This window comes from Gigantopelta aegis, chromosome 10 (genome assembly GCF_016097555.1).
Source record: "Gigantopelta aegis isolate Gae_Host chromosome 10, Gae_host_genome, whole genome shotgun sequence".
In the NCBI taxonomy this organism is placed as follows: domain Eukaryota; kingdom Metazoa; phylum Mollusca; class Gastropoda; order Neomphalida; family Peltospiridae; genus Gigantopelta; species Gigantopelta aegis.
Window position 1 is genome coordinate 75,029,891 of NC_054708.1, and position 19,569 is coordinate 75,049,459.

A 19,569-nucleotide genomic window follows, 5' to 3' on the forward strand; every position below is an offset into this window, starting at 1 on the left:
AATTATACTGCCTTGCGAACGTGTTTGAACCTTAAGTGGCTAGAACACACGATAATACCCTAGGTTATAATTATATTCTCACCACAGAGTCCACAAAACTGAGGGCACCATGTTGTACTCATTTCTGTGACAGGACTGCAGATGTTTTGAATTTGATTGAGCGATGTACAGTTGACCAAATGGGAGTCGAGACAGGGACCAGACGTTGTCGTGATGGTGTTAATAGAGTATGTGATATCTGTAAGTGAATACTAGTATATCGTACATATTACGCACGAGCTAAGCTATGACAAGAGAAGAAAAGAGGCAGGGGTGAGTCAGAGAGAGAGAGAGAGAGAGAGAGAGAGAGAGAGAGAGAGAGAGAGAGAGAGAGAGAGAGAGAGAGAGAGAGAGAGAGAGAATGAATGAGAGAGGGAGAGAAAGAAGATAGAGAGCGGAAGAGGGAAAGAAAGAGAAAAAGACAGAAAGATGGAGATGGACAGAGAGAAAGATAGAATGAGAGAGAGATAATGAGAGCGAGTGACCGGGGAGAGAGAGAGAGAGGCAGAGAGAGAGGGGAGAGAAGATGTGGGGATAGACAGAGACTGCGACGAAGAGAGAAAGACTGAAAAACATATATAGCTAGCGATAATGAAAAAGTGGATGAGAGCTAGCGAGAGAGATATACGGAGAGGCTGAAGGAGAAGGAGAAACATACAGAGGCAGAGAGACATGCAGTGGAATGTTGACCGACTGATTCGTTCGTTCTCGATGGACATAATTCACAGCTATGTCGTAAAGGTTCACTAGATCTGTTTGTCTCCCCTTTCTCTCACTCTCTCTCTCTCCCTCCCTCCTCTCTCTCTCTCTCTCTCTCTCTCTCTCTCTCTCTCTCTCTCTCTCACACACACACACTCTCTCGCTCTCTCTCTCACACACGCACAAGGAAAAAAATAGAGAGACACACACAGAGAGACAACGATAGAGACAAAGATAGAGACAGAGAAAAAGAAAAAGAGACGGTTTGATCAGTTGCGAAGAAAACAAACGAAATTTTGCACTATATTTATGACAGTTGATCACCACAAATTCCACAGAATCGTGGACACATTGTCCTGGTTTGCTCTGTGACGGGGTTGCAGATGTCTAGGATGTCATTCAGCGCGTGACAATCGACGTCGTCGTCATCGAAACACGGAGCTGATGTTGTGCTAACTGACGGGGTTGATGCTGTTGTATTCACCGAGCTTGTGGTCCCTGCGAAGTTAGGTTAAACCATGCTACACTTTACAACACCATGAACTGCTCATCTGTTTGTAAATCTGTTTAAACATTTATGAAAAGAAAAACCTAAAAGCTGCAATGTTGTATATTTATTTTAATATTTATCCATTGAGAATAGACCAGAAACAGTAGTTGTTGTAGATGGTGGTGGTGATGGTGATGGTGTTGTGTTTGTTTGGGGTTATTTTGTTTTTGTTTTGTTTGTTTGTTGTTTTCTTTTTGTTTGTTTGTTTGTTTTTCGTTGTTAAAGTTTTTTGTCTGTTTTTGTTTGTTTGTTTGTTTGTTTTATTGTTATTATTATTTATTTTTTTTATTATTATTATTTTTGTTTACTGTCAAAAGCTATCATTCGATATCGTTTGGCTATACTTTTTATTTCGGTCTCCGACGCCATATAACCGTAATTAAATGTGTTGAGTGCGTCGTTAAATAAATCATTTTCTTCCTTTCGGTCACTCGAATGATGTATTTCTCTCCATTTTAAAACCCGAGTAGCGGACCGCTGTCTTGTTGATTCGTGTTACAAAAGTATTTTTGAAAAGACAGGCAACAGACTGGTGCGCTGTTTGAACGAACACAATCTTTTAAAAGCGACACCACATGAGTTTATTAAAGCTGTCGCTGTGTTCCTGACATTACACTCATAGCCATGAGTTTATTAAAGCTGTCGCTGTGTTCCTGACATTACACTCATAGCCATGAGTTTATTAAAGCTGTCGCTGTGTTCCTGCAATTACACTCATAGCCATGAGTTTATTAAAGCTGTCGCTGTGTTCCTGACATTACACTCATAGCCATGAGTTTATTAAAGCTGTCGCTGTGTTCCTGCCATTACACTCATAGCCATGAGTTTATTAAAGCTGTCGCTGTGTTCCTGCCATTACACTCATAGCCATGAGTTTATTGAGCGACAGGAAAATATACGCCAGTGATTGTATTTTGCATTGGTAAATGTTGTTACAGTATGGCGAGACGTAATTGTATAGAGAGAGATAGGATGGATAGATGGGATGGATTGCTTCACTGATTGACTGACTGCACTGATGGATAGATGGGATGGATTGCTTCACTGATTGACTGACTGCACTGATGGATAGATGGGATGGATTGCTTCACTGATTGACTGACTGCACTGATGGATAGATGGGATGGATTGCTTCACTGATTGACTGACTGCACTGATGGATAGATGGATGGATAGCTGGATGCATGGATGGATGGATGCACTGATGGATGGAATGATGGATAGCTGGATGCATTGATGGATGGATTGATGGATAGCTGAATGCATGGATGGATGGATATACTGATGGATGGATTGATGGATAGCTGGATGCATGGATGGATGGATGGATGCACTGATGGATGGATTGATAGATAGCTGGATGCATGGATGGATGGATGCATTTATGGATGTATTGATAGATAGCTGGATGCATGGGTGAATGTATGCATTGATGGATGTATTGATAGATAGCTGGATGCATGGGTGAATGTATGCATTGATGGATGTATTGATAGACAGCTGGATGCATGGGTTGATGTATGCATTGATGGATGTATTGATAGACAGCTGGATGCATGGGTTGATGTATGCATTGATGGATGTATTGATAGATAGCTGGATGCATGGGTGAATGTATGCATTGATGGATGTATTGATAGACAGCTGGATGCATGGGTTGATGTATGCATTGATGGATATATTGATACATAGCTGGATGCATGGGTGAATGTATGCATTGATGGATGTATTGATAGACAGCTGGATGCATGGGTTGATGTATGCATTGATGGATGTATTGATAGATAGCTGGATGCATGGGTTGATGTATGCATTGATGGATGTATTGATAGATAGCTGGATGCATGGGTGAATGTATGCATTGATGGATGGATTGATAGACAGCTGTATGCATGGGTTGATGTATGCATTGGTGGATGGATTGATAGACAGCTGGATGCATGGATTGATGTATGCATTGATGGATGTATTGATAGGAAGCTGGATGCATGGGTGGATGTATGCACGCCATTTTACTTACCACAAAGTCCACAAGACCGCGGACAGTACATTGTAGTAGCCAGTCTGATGGGGTTGCATATATTTCCGTGTTCGTTCATGAAGTCCTGGCAATCGACGTGGGGTGAGTCTTCACACGTGGATGTCGTGGACGACGTCGCTGTGGATGTAGACGGGTTATTTAGTGAGTGAGAGTGTGGTGTTACTGGTGTGGTAAATATATAGAGGCCCCACAAACGTCTGTCGCCACAGTCTAGGCCCCCTCCTAACCGTCCTGCACACGCGCCTACAGAACTGGTTATGGTAACGTTACAAAGTGGTTTTGTGTTATTTTGTGTTGCGTTGCGTTGCGTTGCGTTGCGTTGCGTTACCTTGTCTTGTGTTTTATTTTGTTGTTTTGTTGCTTTTGTTTTGTTTTGTTTTGTTTTGTGGTTCTTATTGTTTTCTGTTTTTGTTTTTTAATGGGTGGTGGTGGTGGTAGTGGTATTTCTTTTTGAGGAGGGTACACACGTAATAGCAATGATCGAAAGTTATATAACTTTTACAAGATTTTTGTTTGTTTGTTTGTTTGTTCTACTGAAAACCATGACCTTGCACATAGTTCTGGTTGTGTGTCCTCGATAAAAACAGATGACGTTATTTTGGCAAATCTTTAGGGTCAGTCCTTTTTTTCTAGGTAAGGTCGGGTTCCAGCAAACACACATTCTTTTTTCGGCCTTAAAAAACATATTGAAAAAAACATCTCCTCCTCACCAACCCGCTAACACTCAAATCACATCATTAAAAACTCCCAACAACAACAACACTCCATCTAAAACACCAAACCCCTCCAAAATAAAAACAAAAAACCAACCAAAATGAAACCAAAAACAAAGGAAACCATTATGAACCATACTGACCTATAGTGGGGAGTGGTTGTGATGACGCCGGCGGTGTGACTGTTGACTTCGCAGTCTTCGTGGTGGTTTGTGTGTGTGCTGAGGTCACTGCTGATGACGTTGTCACTTTGACGGTGGTCGTTTCACTGGCGGATGGCACTGTAGTGGAACAATCATTTAAAAACAAACAACAGACAACCTTTGGGAATGGTCGTAACAATGTGTCAGATTGATCAAACAACGGACAACCGATGAAAATGATCATAACAATGTATCAGATTGATCAAACAACGGTCAACCTATGGGAATGATCGTAACAATGTATCAGATTGATCAAACAACGGTCAACCTATGGGAATGATCGTAACAATGTATCAGATTGATCAAACAACGGCCAACCTATGGGAATGATCGTAACAATGTATCAGATTGATCAAACAACGGCCAACCTATGGGAATGATCGTAACAATGTATCAGATTGATCAAACAACGGTCAACCTATGGGAATGATCGTAACAATGTCTCAGATTGATCAAACAACGGTCAACCTATGGAAATGATCGTAACAATGTGTCAGATTGATCAAACAACGGTCAACCTATGGGAATAATCGTAACAATGTGTCAGATTGATCAAACAACGGTCAACCTATGGAAATGATCGTAACAATGTGTCAGAAAGGTTTTTTATTCTATGTTTTATGGTCTCGCAGACATGCATTTTCTCGATATAGAATACAAATAAATCACACAAAGTGCCATACTTTATTGCTGCAGTTACTATCAATTTATCAATAAAATGTTAAACATAGTTGCATTCATTGAACACTATTTTCACTAGAAGAATGCAATGTAAAATAAATAACATGTTATATTACATTGGGAGTATAAATGATTTCAACACACATATTTTTATTCCGATTCCTGAAATTATTTTGTGTAAAAATGAGCCCGTAAAACATAAAATTAAAAATGCCTGGCCTTATAATTATCAAATGTCACAAAACATATATCCCTTACAGACATACATATGAAACGGTAGAACAGTAAGAAAGGGATGTTTATTCACTGAGACCCAGCACAGATTAAACTACAGAGTGGAACATAGAAGAAGAAGAAGAAAAAGAAGAAGAAGAAGAAGAAATATTATAGTATCACATGCTGTTCATAAAATCATAGAATATACATGTAAATATATGTGTATACTTAGTATGTACACAGGTTAAAAGGTACAGCATCCGGCAAACGGACTACGAGACATTGCAAACATTTAAAATTCTAAAATATTTAGAAGCACATTGTGCTAACTTCTAAGTAAAACATAATTTATAATGTGTTTATTATAAAAGGCAATTCAAAGTAACATAGTTATTGCGATTCTTGGTCTGTAATATACGAGGCGTAGGGTATCCAGATGTTGGGAGATAGTTCAAGGTTGCAGTATGGGAATCGATCCTAAGACCCATACCACTTGAGGAAAGTTAAACTACGGCTGTTTGGTGTCTGATTTATGGTCATATCAACTGTTAGTTGAGAAAAAGGAAATCTTCTATCGCCACATGTTATTTCTACCGTAAACCAGCAATGGATCTTTTACATATACTTTCTCATAGGAAGGGCAGTATAGGAAGGACAGTATAGGAAGGGCAGTACATACCACGACCTTTAATATACCAGTCTTGGTATAATGGCTTGGAGAGCGAAAACCCGAGTCCTTCTAGAGGAATAGATCCTGCGACTCATCGCATCTCAAGCGAGCGCTCTACCATGGGGCTACAGCCATGTGAAGAATACTTGAGACCATCTTCACAAGCCACGGTAGCACTCCGTACAGCATGCTGCATTACGACATGCTGTGTTACAAGCCATACGGAATGGTACGTTGGCTTGTGAAGATGACACGAGAGAAACAGTTACCGGAGTAGTCACAGAGATGGCGGTTGCATCCACTGAGCGGACAGCACTGGCTACAGAAGGGAATCACTCTCCTCGTCTTGTTGATGTTCAGCAGAGTACACCGCTAAAACACAATACACACATACAGACAGATGAACTCACATACAGACAGACAGACAGATGTACAGATGCAATGCAGCCTCTAGAGCTACCAGAACATCATTTAAATGGAAAACCTTTCTAGGGATAAATCAAATAAAACTTGCATTTCTATCAATGGGTAAATCAGTGTCATTTATTATTTCAGGACGTTCTTAATTATTTGTTCCGTGTATACATGCATACATACATACATACATACATACATATGTACACACACACACACACACACACACACACACACACACACACACACACACACACACACAAATACATACATACATACATACAGTTGAGTTAAAGAGCATCCTTTTTATGGATGCCTCAATAGCTCAAAAGGTATCATGGCAAGTCTGCAAATTGCTTGCGATTCGGTGCCATAGGTTCGAGTCCCAGCATGGGACAATTTGTGAGGCCAGAAAGGATTTAATTATCCCCTGAGCCAGTGCGATAATATCTATGTATGTAACAGTCAACCTCGACATGTATACAATATAATATAGATATTCATACACCAATACATACTAGCCAGTGCCAGGTCTGCCCACTGTGTCATGCACGTAAGCGGGATCGACCGCGTAACTTGTAGGCCCCATACATATGGTTGAGTTAAAGAGCATCCTTTTCATGGATGCCTCAGTAGCTCAAAAGGTATTGTGGCAAGTCTACAAATTGCGGGCGATTCGGTGCCATAGGTTCGAGTCCCAGCAACGGCATGGGACAATTTGTGAGGCCAGAAAGGATTTAATTATCCACTGCGCCAATGCGATAATATCTATGTATGTAACAGTCAACCTCGACATATATACAATATATAGATATTCATACACCAATACAAACATAGGCCTACATACATACATACATACCGTACCATACACACACATACACGCACGCACATATACATACATACATGCACGTAAGCGGGATCGACCACGTAACTTGTAGATCCCATGCATATAGTTGAGTTAAAGAGCATCCTTTTTATGGATGCCTCAATAGCTCAGAAGGTATCATGGCAAGTCTGCAATTTGCGGGAGATTCGGTGCCATAGGTTCAAGTCCCAGCAACGGCATAGAACAATTTGTGAAGCCAGAAAGGATTTAATTATCCCCTGCGCCAGTGCGTTAATATCTATGTATGTAATCGTCAACCTCGACATACATACAATATATAGATATTCATACATCAATACATACCTATATACATATATACATACATACATACATATACAAATAAATAAATACATAAATAAATAAAGAATTTATGAATGAAGGAATGAGTGAAATGAGCGAGTGAGATAGTAAACCAATCAATCAATCCTGTGTTTATAATTACAATGATGATTATTATTATTGTTTAAAATTGGGTAAAATAGTCGTTTCTCAAAATGAACAGGTAAAAATATTTTGTTTGTTTGTTGTGTTTTCCTCCTCAGATTTGTGAACTAAATTAAAAAGCTGCGTTGTAATTTACCGTCCTAGACTCGCAGCCAAGGCGGTACTTCACCTCGAGGAAATCAGTTAGGTACTCGATGGAAGAACAAATCTGAAATAATACATCATTAGTGACAATTATCATTTCTTAAGTTTACGACTTTCCTACCATGTATAACGTATTGCTAATGTCAACAAGGCTGCTCGGAGGTCTTGAAACAGGCCCGTAGGAATCAGTGTGTGTGTGTGTGGGGTGGTGGTGGTGGTGGGGGGGGGGGGGGAAGTCGGGAGGTGTCTTACTCTATATAAATAAAGCTACAAATGTGGCTTGTGTCCCACATTAGAGACATAGCCCACTCGATCACTAGGGATTGTGTACCCCCCCCCCCCCCCTCCAGATATCGTTCTTAAGGGCCTGTGAAAGTATCTAATATTCACTAGTATTAGGGTTCTTTATTTATAAGAAAAGTTCCGTTATCTTGAATATCGTAAAACGAGATTTTTGATATTAAGGGTTTTTATGGATTTGTTTTTACTGTTGTTAAAAAAGAAGAAGAATTATTTTAAAACACACTGAAACGTTCCCTTCCCTCAACTGGTTTTCAGTTTCTGTAAGGCATCATGTAATAATTGTAGAAATATAATTGCATATAGATGCATCGAATTATAAATATATCAGGCGCGTTTGCAGGTGGTGGATTGTGGGGGTCGGACCCTTTACTATAACAGTATAGACACCCCCTGCACAATTCCCTACACACGCGCCTGTATATTCTTGACATAGCGGATAGTTCGAACATTGTGCTTGTAAAATCGACTAGAGTTTGAATAGAACGCTAATATACTGAGGACCATAAATAACGCAATGGGTATTTCGCTGATATTTTCTTATAGAAATATTATGTCATCAATATTAGACATGCAGACAAATGACATATTGGTAATAACTGTAACTGAAAGAAGATATTGTTCAAATCGGGTTTAAAAAAAAAAAATGTGGTTTTTAACAAAAAACAAAACTGTTGTTGTTTTTTTGCAATAAAACAGCAATTGTTTAACATTACTTACCATGGCATATTAAAAAAGACGAAAAACACAAAAAATGGTTGCTTTTATAGGGAGACGAGAGCAGGTAAAGCACATGCAAAACGATTTTCATATGCAATGCTATGTTGTTGTAATAAACACACCCGTTATGCTTTTTGCTGAAAACTCATTTTATTCCTTTTTTTCTGATTTGAACAAAATCCTCTTTCACTTACAATTGTTACCAATATGTTATTTGTCCGCATACTTAATATATGTGATTTGACATTTCTGTAAGAGATTATTCAGAGATTTACCCATTGCGTTATTTATGCCTCTCAGTATAGTAGTAGTGTTGCACTTGATTACCAAAAATTAAAGAAAGCTACACAGAAACAAGACAAAGCTGTAATTATGATCAATCTTAAGTTTCAGTATTTTATATATTATTGACATTTAAAAAGTTACATTCCTTAATCCATATTGATAACAAATAAATCAACGACACACACACTGACCAGGCGATACCATGCAGGCAGTCGTGGATCACTAATCACTTATAATTGATGGAAATAACATTAGGTTTCCATGGAGAGAGATCGAACTTACTACCTGTCACACCTTAGAGGAACGTTCTACGTACAATTTTAAATATATATATTTTCCGTGTTTATATTAAGGTTCAAGCACAGTGTCCTGGGCACATACTTCAACTATCTCAATCTAGGACAGTGTTAGTGAGTGAAAGGTCCATGTAGTGGCCTTTCATATCACCAATAAACTGTTGGTAAAGCGGTAATGACCAACCCCAAAGCCGATGGTTTAACAACAATACTAATTAAAAACACAGCGTCACTTGACAGGATTCGAACCTACTTCACAAACTCGCATAGCGTTTGATAATCCAGTGACATAATTCACATAAAGTTATAGCTAAATTTTGTTTAACGACAATACTGGAGCACATTGATTTAATAATCATCGGATATTGGATGTCAAACATTTGGTAAGTTATAAAAGAGGAAGAGAGGAAACCTGGCACATGTTTTCATTAGTAGCAAGGGATTTTTATATGCATCATCTCAGAGACAGGATAACACATACCACGGACTTTGATATACCAGTCGTGGTGCGTTGGTTCGAACGAGAAATAGCCCAATGGGCCCACCGACGAGATAGATCCCAAACCAACCGCCCTTTACCACTGGGTTACATCCCGCCCCACTAATTCAGAAATAAATATAAACTTTCTTAGGCTCTCTTTGGTAACATGATACGGGTCTTTTTATATCTCACTGTGAGATCGCAAAGTTACGATAGTTTAGTGAATTAAACCCCGGGGCTTCAACCGCTCGGTCAGCCGGACATGCTCAAAATTTAAGGCCCTGTTAACCATAATTAAGAATATGTACTGTCCAACCCTTGAAAGGCAGTAGTTAACAGTTTTGTATTAATATGTTTAAAAATTATTAAATTGCAGAGAGGCTAATAATATATGCTGCTTTATCGATCGGAGTATGGTATGTGGCGGCAGTGACTTTCCTCCCCCGTCTCTCTCTGTATGTCTGTCTCTCTCTGTCTGTCTGTCTGTCTGTCTGTCTCTCTCTCTCTCTCCTCTCTCTCTCTCTCTCTTCTCTCTCTCTCTCTCTCTCTGTTTTTTCTGTTTCTCTGTCTGTATCTCTCTATGTCTGTCTCTCTTTCTCTCTGTTTTTCTCTGTCTGCACGTCTGTCTCTGTCAGTCTGTTTGTCTCTCTCTGTGTCTGTCTCTCTCTCTGTGTCTCTCTCTCTCTCTCTCTCTCTCTCTCTCTCTCTCTCTCTCTCTCTCTCTCTCTCTCTCTCTCTCTCTCTCTCTCTCTCTCTCTCTCTCTCTCTCTCTATTACGCTCAAGGAAACACTTCGACCTAGTCAATATAATATTAACACTGAGACTGATCTACAAACATACCTCGTTGTGTTGGCAGGTGACTCGCTTGTGACAGTCACCGGGTGTTTGGACCCCATCACACTGATAACACTGAATTTGACTGCTGCTCCCTGAAAACACAACACACCTCAACTCATTTTAAACTACGGCTAGTTGGTGTCGTCTCACATATGGTTATTTTGACGCGCGCGCGCGCGCGCGTGTGTGTGTGTGTGTGTGTGTGTGTGTGTGTGTGTGTGTGTGTGTGTGTGTGTGTGTGTGTGTGTGAGAGAGAGAAAGTATATCTGTCTATCTGTTTGTCTGTCTATGTATGTATGTCTGTATCTATGTATCTGATGTATCTATCTTTATATATACACACACACACACACAGGGGAGAGAGAGAGAGAGGAGGAGAGGAGAGGGAGTGAGAGGGGAGAGGAGAGAGATGGAGAGAGAGGGGGAGAGAGAGAGGAGGAGGAGAGAGAGGTGAGGGGACGGGGCAGTCGAGGGAGAGAGGCGAGGAGAGGGGAGAGGAGTGAGGGAGAGAGAGGGGAGGAGATGGAGGCAGAGATGGGAGAGTTGAGGCAGAAGAGGGAGCGAGGATGAGAGCGAGAGAGAAGAGAGACAGAGAGGAAGAGAAGAGAGGAGGAGGGAGAGGAGAGGAGAGAGAGACATGACAGAGAGAGAGTGAGAGAGGAGAGGGGAGAGGATGCGTGAGGATGGGAAAAGGAAAGAGAGAGAAGGGAGAGAGAGAGGAGAGAGAGAGAGAACCGACAGAGGAGGGAGAGAGAAAGAGAGAGGAGAGGAGAGAGAGACGAGGAGAGAAGGAAGAGAGATTGAGAGGAGAAAAAGGGAAGAGAGGGACCGAGAGAGAGAGAGGAGGGAGAGAGAGAAGACAGGAGAGAGAGAGGGAGAAAGAGAGAGAGAGAGAGGAGAGAGAGAGAAGAAGAGAGAGAGAGGAGAGAGAGATGGAGAGAGAAAGAGGAGGACAGGGAGACAGGAGCGAAAGGGGATACGAGGATAGAGAAGAGAGGGAGAGAGAGAGAGAGAGGAGAAGAGAGAGAGAGGGAAGGAGAGGAGACGAGACAGAGGGGGAGAGGAGAGAGAGAGAGAGCGAGAGAGGACGAGAGAGATGAGCGAAAGAAGGAGGAGAGTGAGAGAGAGAGAGAGAGAGAGAGAGCTACCTAAATATAGCCTACTCCTTACAATAAAGCAGCAAACGATGTTTATGCACTTTCCTATAGATAGAACACGGCGTTTGATATACAAGTTGTTAGGAAAACCTAAATTCGTAGAGGGCGCTCGATCCTGTGACCTATTACACTCCAGGCCTGCGTTCTACCACGCAGCTACATCCATCCCGGAAACACCACAAAGACAAGATAATGTACAGTTAATCCTTGGACGAACCCCACGACATTTGAATTATTCGTGCCATAAAGGGGAACTAAACTAAACATGAAACATTCCATTGATATATTTGGATGTGGTGTTATCTAAAAAAAAACCCAGGCCATTTTAACCCGTTTTTAAATAAAGGTAATTATTCGTGAAAACATTTATCAGAAAATCAGTGTCACTTTAATTTCCATCATTAAGATGTTGTACATATATAATTAAATGTCCGTTATATTCATTACCACATAACGTCATCCCGTTGGTACAGACGTAGCAACGTGAGTTTGTTCATTTCTCCATGAACGAAAAAACTTCGTCATCAGGTAACGTCATTTCTGATATAGGCCAATTATCTTATTCAAAGTTATTAAGCGTTATTGTTTATGGACCAAAAATAATTCAAAATAAAATGTGAACGTTTAATGTTATTATTAGCAAGTATGATTCAAATTTAATTATATGTTTTGTGTGTTATTTCTTTTACGCTCATCTAGGTATGAACAAACAAAATCATCCGCAAACGTATCTGAGAACGGCTTTGCCGATTCATACAGTTAGCGGATGATTGTTTTTCATACCCCGATGAACGTAAAAGAAATAATAGACAATCCTTCGATGTATATTCTTCAGTCACTAACAACTTTTTACGTATATAGTTTATACTTAAACTAAAAGCGACATACCGTTTTTAACACACATATGTTTGTTGCAGAGGTTTTGTCCGCAGCATTCCTGGCAGATGGCAAGGTTGGCCCGTTTAGGATGCACTAGAGCTAAAAACTTACACACCTGAAATATTTCACGAGAAACTTACACACCTGAAAGATTTTACTAGAAACATACACACCTGAAATATTTCACTAGAAGCTTACACACCTGAAATATTTCACTAGATACTTACACACCTGAAAGATTTCACTAGATACTTACACACCTGAAATATTTCACCAGATACTTACACACCTGAAATATTTCACTAGAAACTTACATACCTGAAATATTTCACTAGAAACTTACACACCTGAAATAGTTCACCAGATACTTACACACCTGAAATATTTCACTAGAAATTTACACACCTGAAATAGTTCACCAGATACTTACACACCTGAAATATTTCACTAGAAACTTACACACCTGAAATATTTCACGAGAAACTTACATACCTGAAATATTTCACTAGATACTTACACACCTGAAATAATTCACCAGATACTTACACACCTGAAATAGTTCACCAGATACTTACACACCTGAAATGTTTCACTAGAAACTTACACACCTGAAATATTTCACCAGATACTTACACACCTGAAAGATTTCACTAGAAACTTACACACCTGAAAGATTTCACTAGAAACTTACACACCTGAAATATTTCACTAGATACTTACACACCTGAAAGATTTCACTAAATACTTACACACCTGAAATATTTCACCAGATACTTACACACCTGAAATATTTCACGAGAAACTTACATACCTGAAATATTTCACTAGATACTTACACACCTGAAATAGTTCACCAGATACTTACACACCTGAAATATTTCACTAGAAACTTACACACCTGAAATAGTTCACCATATACTTACACACCTGAAAGATTTTACTAGAAACTTACACACCTGAAATATTTCACTAGAAGCTTACACACCTGAAATATTTCACTAGATACTTACACACCTGAAATATTTCACTAGATACTTACACACCTGAAATAGTTCACCAGATACTTACACACCTGAAATATTTCACTAGAAACTTACACACCTGAAATATTTCACGAGAAACTTACATACCTGAAATATTTCACTAGATACTTACACACCTGAAATAATTCACCAGATACTTACACACCTGAAATAGTTCACCAGATACTTACACACCTGAAATATTTCACTAGATACTTACACACTTGAAATAGTTCACCAGATACTTACACACCTGAAATATTTTACGAGAAACTTACACACCTGAACTATTTTACTAGACACTTACACACCTGAAAGATTTCACGAGAAACTTACACACCTGAAATATTTCACTAGAAACTTACACACCTGAAATAGTTCACCAGAAACTTAAACACCTGAAAGATTTCACTAGCAACTTACACACCTGAAATAGTTCACTAGAAACTTACACACCTGAAATATTTTACTAGAAACTTACATACCTGAAATATTTCACTAGAAACTTACACACCTGAAATATTTCACTTGAAAGTTACACTCCTGAAAGATGTCACTAAAACTTACACACCTGAAATATTTTACTAGAAACTTACACACCTGAAATATTTCACTAGAAACTTGCACACATGAAATATTTTACTAGAAACTTACACACACCTGAAATATTTCACAAGAAACTTGCATACGTGATGACGCCAATGATCATGATGACATTCTATGATGCTTATCATGATGATGATGGTGACGGTGGTGGTGCTGTTGTTGATAATGATGATGATGATGATGATGGAGATGGTGATGACGATGTTGATGCTGATGATGACGACGACGATGATAATGGTAATGATGACGATTATGATGATGGTGGTGGTAGTGCTGATGATGGTTGTGGTGGTGATGATGTTGATGATGATGGTTGTGATGATGATGATGATGATGGTAGTGGTGGTGATAATGATGATGATGGTAGTGATGATGATGACGACACGACGATGATGTCGATAACTACGATGATGATGGTATTGGTGATGATGACAGAGATGGGAATGATGATGATGATGTTGGTGGTGGTGGTGGTGACGATGACGACGGCGATGACGATGATGACGAGAGATGTGATGACGATGGTGATTGTTAAGACAATTCTAGTTCTTTATTAATGGAACAAAGGCTGTATGTGGAATCCATATCCCAGTACCATGCTCTGAGGGAAGGGTTACACTAAGGCATCTATACTGACGTCTGTCTCTTATATAGAAAGAGCCAAGAAAGCACGATATGTTATAACTGGACAGACTGGTTGCATTCGATAATGAATTAAAATGACGGGACTGTCGTCATGAAACGCAAAAACAGAACCGAACAAGAAACGTATTAGTATATTGTTTTAGGATATATAATATGCATTAAGTTAACAAGTATACAAACATGAAGTGCTACAGCTACAACTGTGATTATACCAAGTGATTGGAAACTGTTTCCAATTAGCTACCACATTGGCCTGATATGTTATCTTTGTGTGCGAGTTTTGTGTCTGTGTGTCCAGCTGTTTAAATTATAATTTCCATTTTAGAACGCACCTTCAGTTTTCGACATCCTACATTGTAGAAGACCTTATTGACGTCTCCTACTATTCTCTCGACGAAACATTCCTGTTTATAAAAAAGTTAAAGTCAAAGTTTATTTTGTTTACCAACACCACTAGAGCACATTGGTTTATTATTCGTCGGCTATTGAATGTCAAACATGGGTAATTTTGGACATACAGTCTTGGAGAAAAAAAACCCGCTGCATTTTACCATTAGTAGCAAGGGGATTTTTATATGCACCATCCCAAACAGGATAGCACATACCACGGCCTTTGATGCACTGAAATGGGCTCATGGTGAAGCTCTATCCCAGACCGACCGCGCACATAGTGAGCGCATTACCACTGGGCTATATCCCGCCCCAATGTTAATAAAAAGACAATGACTTAATCCAGATTATATGAAACATATCTTACATGGCGGGTCGCAAGGCTGCTAGGATCCCGTGACTTGAATATCAATCTAATTAAAATTAGCTCCACTATTACATGTGGATCTAACACCAGCCAGTTGGAGCTCATGTCCACCAATCAAAACCTTACTTGCAGAATCCTGCCAGTGATTTAAAAATGATTTGAAAACATTCCGAATTATTCTGAGATAATACGACATGTTTCGTGTGAATTACGAATGCCTTAAAACATGTTTTATTTTATAAAATAAATAATTTGTAATGTAAAACTGAAGACTGATTTAGTTAGTTTTTTTTTATAAATAAATAAATAATTTTTAATGTAAAATTGAAGACTGATAACCCACCCCGTACGTATTGGTATGGTTCGTTGTACTGCGGCCACTAAAATAGACTCGCCCGATATTTTTAGAATTTGTATGCTCCCAAATAACGTTATAAAAGGCGAAGTGTGATTGGTCAATATTTAAATTATTATTTACAGACGAAATGTTACCTGGACATTGGAGACTACGCAGTGTTGTTAGCAATCCGATTAAAATTAGTTCTACTGGTCTAAATACGGCATTCGTAATTCACACGAAACATATCGTATACCCTCAGGATAATTCGGAATGTTTTCAAATTATTTTTAAATCACTGGCAGGATTCTGCAAGTAAGGTTTTGATTGGTGGACATGAGCTCCAACTGGCTGGTGTTAGGTTAGATCCACATGTAATAGTGGAGCTAATTTTAATTAGATTGTTGAAATATACACTGCATCAATGACGTAGCCGGGGGGGGGGGGGGGGGGGGGATTGCTATCTCTCCATTCACACCTCTTCAATCCACCTTTAATATTTGCTTTTCGCACCATAATAGACAGTGTGGTTGGCCCCGAATATAATTAAAATCCTGGTTACGGCAATTCACTTTTAGTCTCTAAAAGTAACTAACTTTAAAGGGCCTAGCAACGTTAAAATACCATTATATTTGTGTTATTCCATTCTTATTATTATTTGTAATTCTTTTTTTTTATGTGAGTATACTTGTAAAATAGGTACGAACTTTGAATGTCAACACAAAAATTAACAACTACAATAAATAAAGTATTAGGTGGATTTAAGTTGATACACTAGAACATTTTATAAAGTTGTATTTGCGTACTTTCCTACCTCGTCCACTGCGCATTCAACTTCCTTTTCACAAACTGTTGGGTTTACAATACCAGTGCACGAGAAACACCGTAAACCTTATATGAAAAAAAAATATATATATAACAATACCAAAAACACGAAACTTTGAACAGTTTTACATGTACATTCATAGGCTTAAAATGTTTTTGTTGTTAAAACCTTTTGAATTGTTTTTCTCTACGGCTATGAAAGATTTAATCGATTCCAGTAGTTTAAAAAAAAAAAATTAACAGTGCCTTTTAACGAGCCATGCCCTCCGTGCCTCTGTAAGTGTATATATATATATATATATATATATATATATATATATATATATATATATATATATATATATATATATATATATATATATATATATAAACCTTAGTGTCAGCAATTATCACTGGCCATTGAAAAACTCGTATTTCACACTTTTATTTATAAATTTGTAAACTAACATGATGGCAGTCTTATCTTCCATGGTACCATATTTCACAATAATTCTCAAAATCTATCAGACAAAATATGTTGGTGAAATACGTTAACTGGATTATTAATTTTTGGCGAGCGAAAGAGACAAGACAGTGAGACATACATACATACATACATACATAGAGACACACAGAGAGATGACTACTCCATTCAACACTAGTTCACAGTAGGTCGACTTACCGTCTGTACCATGCAGAAATGCAGCCAGAAGTAGAACTGAAAATAACACGAGTTAATCATATATATATATATATATATATTTTAATTTTCCTTTCTTCTTTTTTCCCCCATTACTTTCTTTAGCGAGTTCAGTGACACTATATTGAAAAATATCACAGAAAAAACCTTAATTTGAATGATATATATATATATATATATATTCTAAAAAGTACTGCAAACACTTACGAGTGGCATGCATTGTCAATACACATTTTCGATGTTTTGATTGACAGACGATAACTTACACAAACACACATACACACACACACAGACACACACACACTTACACACACACACACACACAAATATTTACACACACACACACACTTACACACACACTTACACACACACACACACACACACACACACACACACACACACACACACATGTAAATGGGGCGTACCGGGGACATGGTATTTTTTAATACAAATTGGGGACATTTTTAATTGAACGTTTTTTCTTTATCCATTTGCATTTCTGGGAAGTGACTGGTGTTGGGAATTATTTGGAAGCCTCATTTTATGAAATTTGTAATAAAATAGTGTTTGAGGATTTTTACTAACAAACTGGGGACACACATATGCATACACACCTTGTGAAAAATACCATCAGACAGGGGACATTTTAGAACTAATATAGTTGATACGTCTTCAGTAATTCATTTGTTAGTACATGTCATGTGCTGATCCAGGTTTTTTGTACGGGGGCTCCATGAGTTGTGGCTGTTTACAAGTTGGGCCCCTCTTCTTTAGATGAAAAAAAGTCCGATACATTTAGACTTCTTGTATACGTGAGAATTTTAGATGCAGCATAGAGCTGAGGACAGTTGAACTCCTACTGGTCATATTATATTATATATATGCATGTATGTATATATATATATACACATACACACACACACACAGACACACACACACACACCCACACCCAAACACAGACACACACGCACACACACACACACGCGCGTAAGCACACACCCACACACACACACACAGACACACCCACACACACACCCACACACAGACACACACACACACACACACACACACACACACACACACACACACGCCGACGCCTATGCTTGTACCACTCCTCTATTTAACATTGCATGGCACGATAAGGAAGTTTGGCGTAGTCAGTAGAATGGTTTAATTAGAGTACGGTTATCAGGCGCGGATTTAGTGGGGGGCCCAAGGGGCCCGGGACCCCCCTATTTTTGGGGTCAAGTTATTATTTATTTTTAACTATAGCATACACTAGAGTGGAATTACACAAAAATGCACTTATTTCCCAAGAGTCTTTAAATTATATTATATGGTCCTACAAGTTTTCGTTGATTTCGACAGAGGAATTACTTACCAATATCATCGACGATTTTACGTGACCTGAAATTGATTATACACACACTAGTACTAGTACACCAGTTGCAGAAAGAAAGAAATGTTTTGTTTAACAATATACTCAACACATTTTATTTACGTTTATATAGCGTCAGAAATATGGTTATGGACCACAAAACAATGAAAAAGGAAACTCGCTGCCGCGACTCCAGGGGCTACTCTTTCAGATTAGCAGCAAGATATTACATACCATGGCTGTTGATACACATTGGCCCAGTTGTTCAAAGCAATGTATATTACTGAAACAACTGTTTCGATATTTCTTCCCATTTACCGGCAGCCGCAGTCAACGGAAAACCAGCCTAATATGGGAAGGAGAGATGACCACTTTAACTTTAAAAAAAAGAAGAGACCAGAGTTTATGAAATTTTGAAGATAACAAAAACAATATGACAATACCAAAAACATACGTTAATATAGCTATTTTGTTACTTAGATGCGAGGAAATCGCGTTTCAGACCACTTAAATTTCAAAATTTCACGGTGTAAATGTTATATTTATTTATGCAGTTCAACAATTATTGCTGTAAATGAATGTTTTAAAAATGAGGAAACGACCTTCCTGAAAATTTAGTAAACAACCGTCATGCGCAGAACACATTTCCTACTAACCTGTTAAC

The 19,569-nt window shown here is 38.6% G+C and overlaps 1 protein-coding gene across 3 annotated transcripts; it reads right to left on the reverse strand.

The window, feature by feature from the left end:
- Positions 1-17: 17 nt before the first annotated feature.
- Positions 18-19,065, reverse strand: LOC121384298 (mucin-5AC-like). Of its 3 annotated transcripts, XM_041514619.1 has the most exons (12): positions 18,909-19,065; positions 17,510-17,545; positions 16,838-16,914; positions 15,262-15,333; positions 12,666-12,771; positions 10,624-10,712; positions 7,693-7,764; positions 6,082-6,184; positions 4,186-4,323; positions 3,309-3,446; positions 1,063-1,236; positions 18-238 (listed from the first exon to the last, which is right to left on the reverse strand). In XM_041514619.1, exons 5-12 carry the CDS (start codon positions 12,679-12,681, stop codon positions 60-62), a joined length of 909 nt encoding a protein of 302 aa, XP_041370553.1. In that variant the 5' UTR covers positions 12,682-12,771; positions 15,262-15,333; positions 16,838-16,914; positions 17,510-17,545; positions 18,909-19,065; the 3' UTR covers positions 18-59. The 3 variants fall into 3 exon arrangements, with proteins under 3 accessions (XP_041370553.1, XP_041370552.1, XP_041370554.1); XM_041514618.1 differs by lacking the exon at positions 15,262-15,333 and having other exon boundaries at positions 16,830-16,914; XM_041514620.1 differs by lacking the exons at positions 12,666-12,771; positions 15,262-15,333; positions 16,838-16,914; positions 17,510-17,545; positions 18,909-19,065 and adding an exon at positions 12,225-12,367.
- Between the last annotated feature and the right edge of the window lie 504 nt (positions 19,066-19,569).

What these genes read in the sequence shown, in the direction of transcription:
- LOC121384298 (XM_041514618.1), bottom strand. Translation starts at nt 16,853, where the DNA reads ATGCGCAGTGGACGAGGTAGGAAA. An exon ending in TTGGCTGCGAGTCTAGGACG is followed by an intron (nt 6,185 to 7,692) that starts GTAAATTACAAC and finishes ATTGTGTTTTAG; the next exon opens with CGGTGTACTCTGCTGAACAT. An exon ending in GCGGTCTTGTGGACTTTGTG is followed by an intron (nt 1,237 to 3,308) that starts GTAAGTAAAATG and finishes CTAACTTCGCAG; the next exon opens with GGACCACAAGCTCGGTGAAT.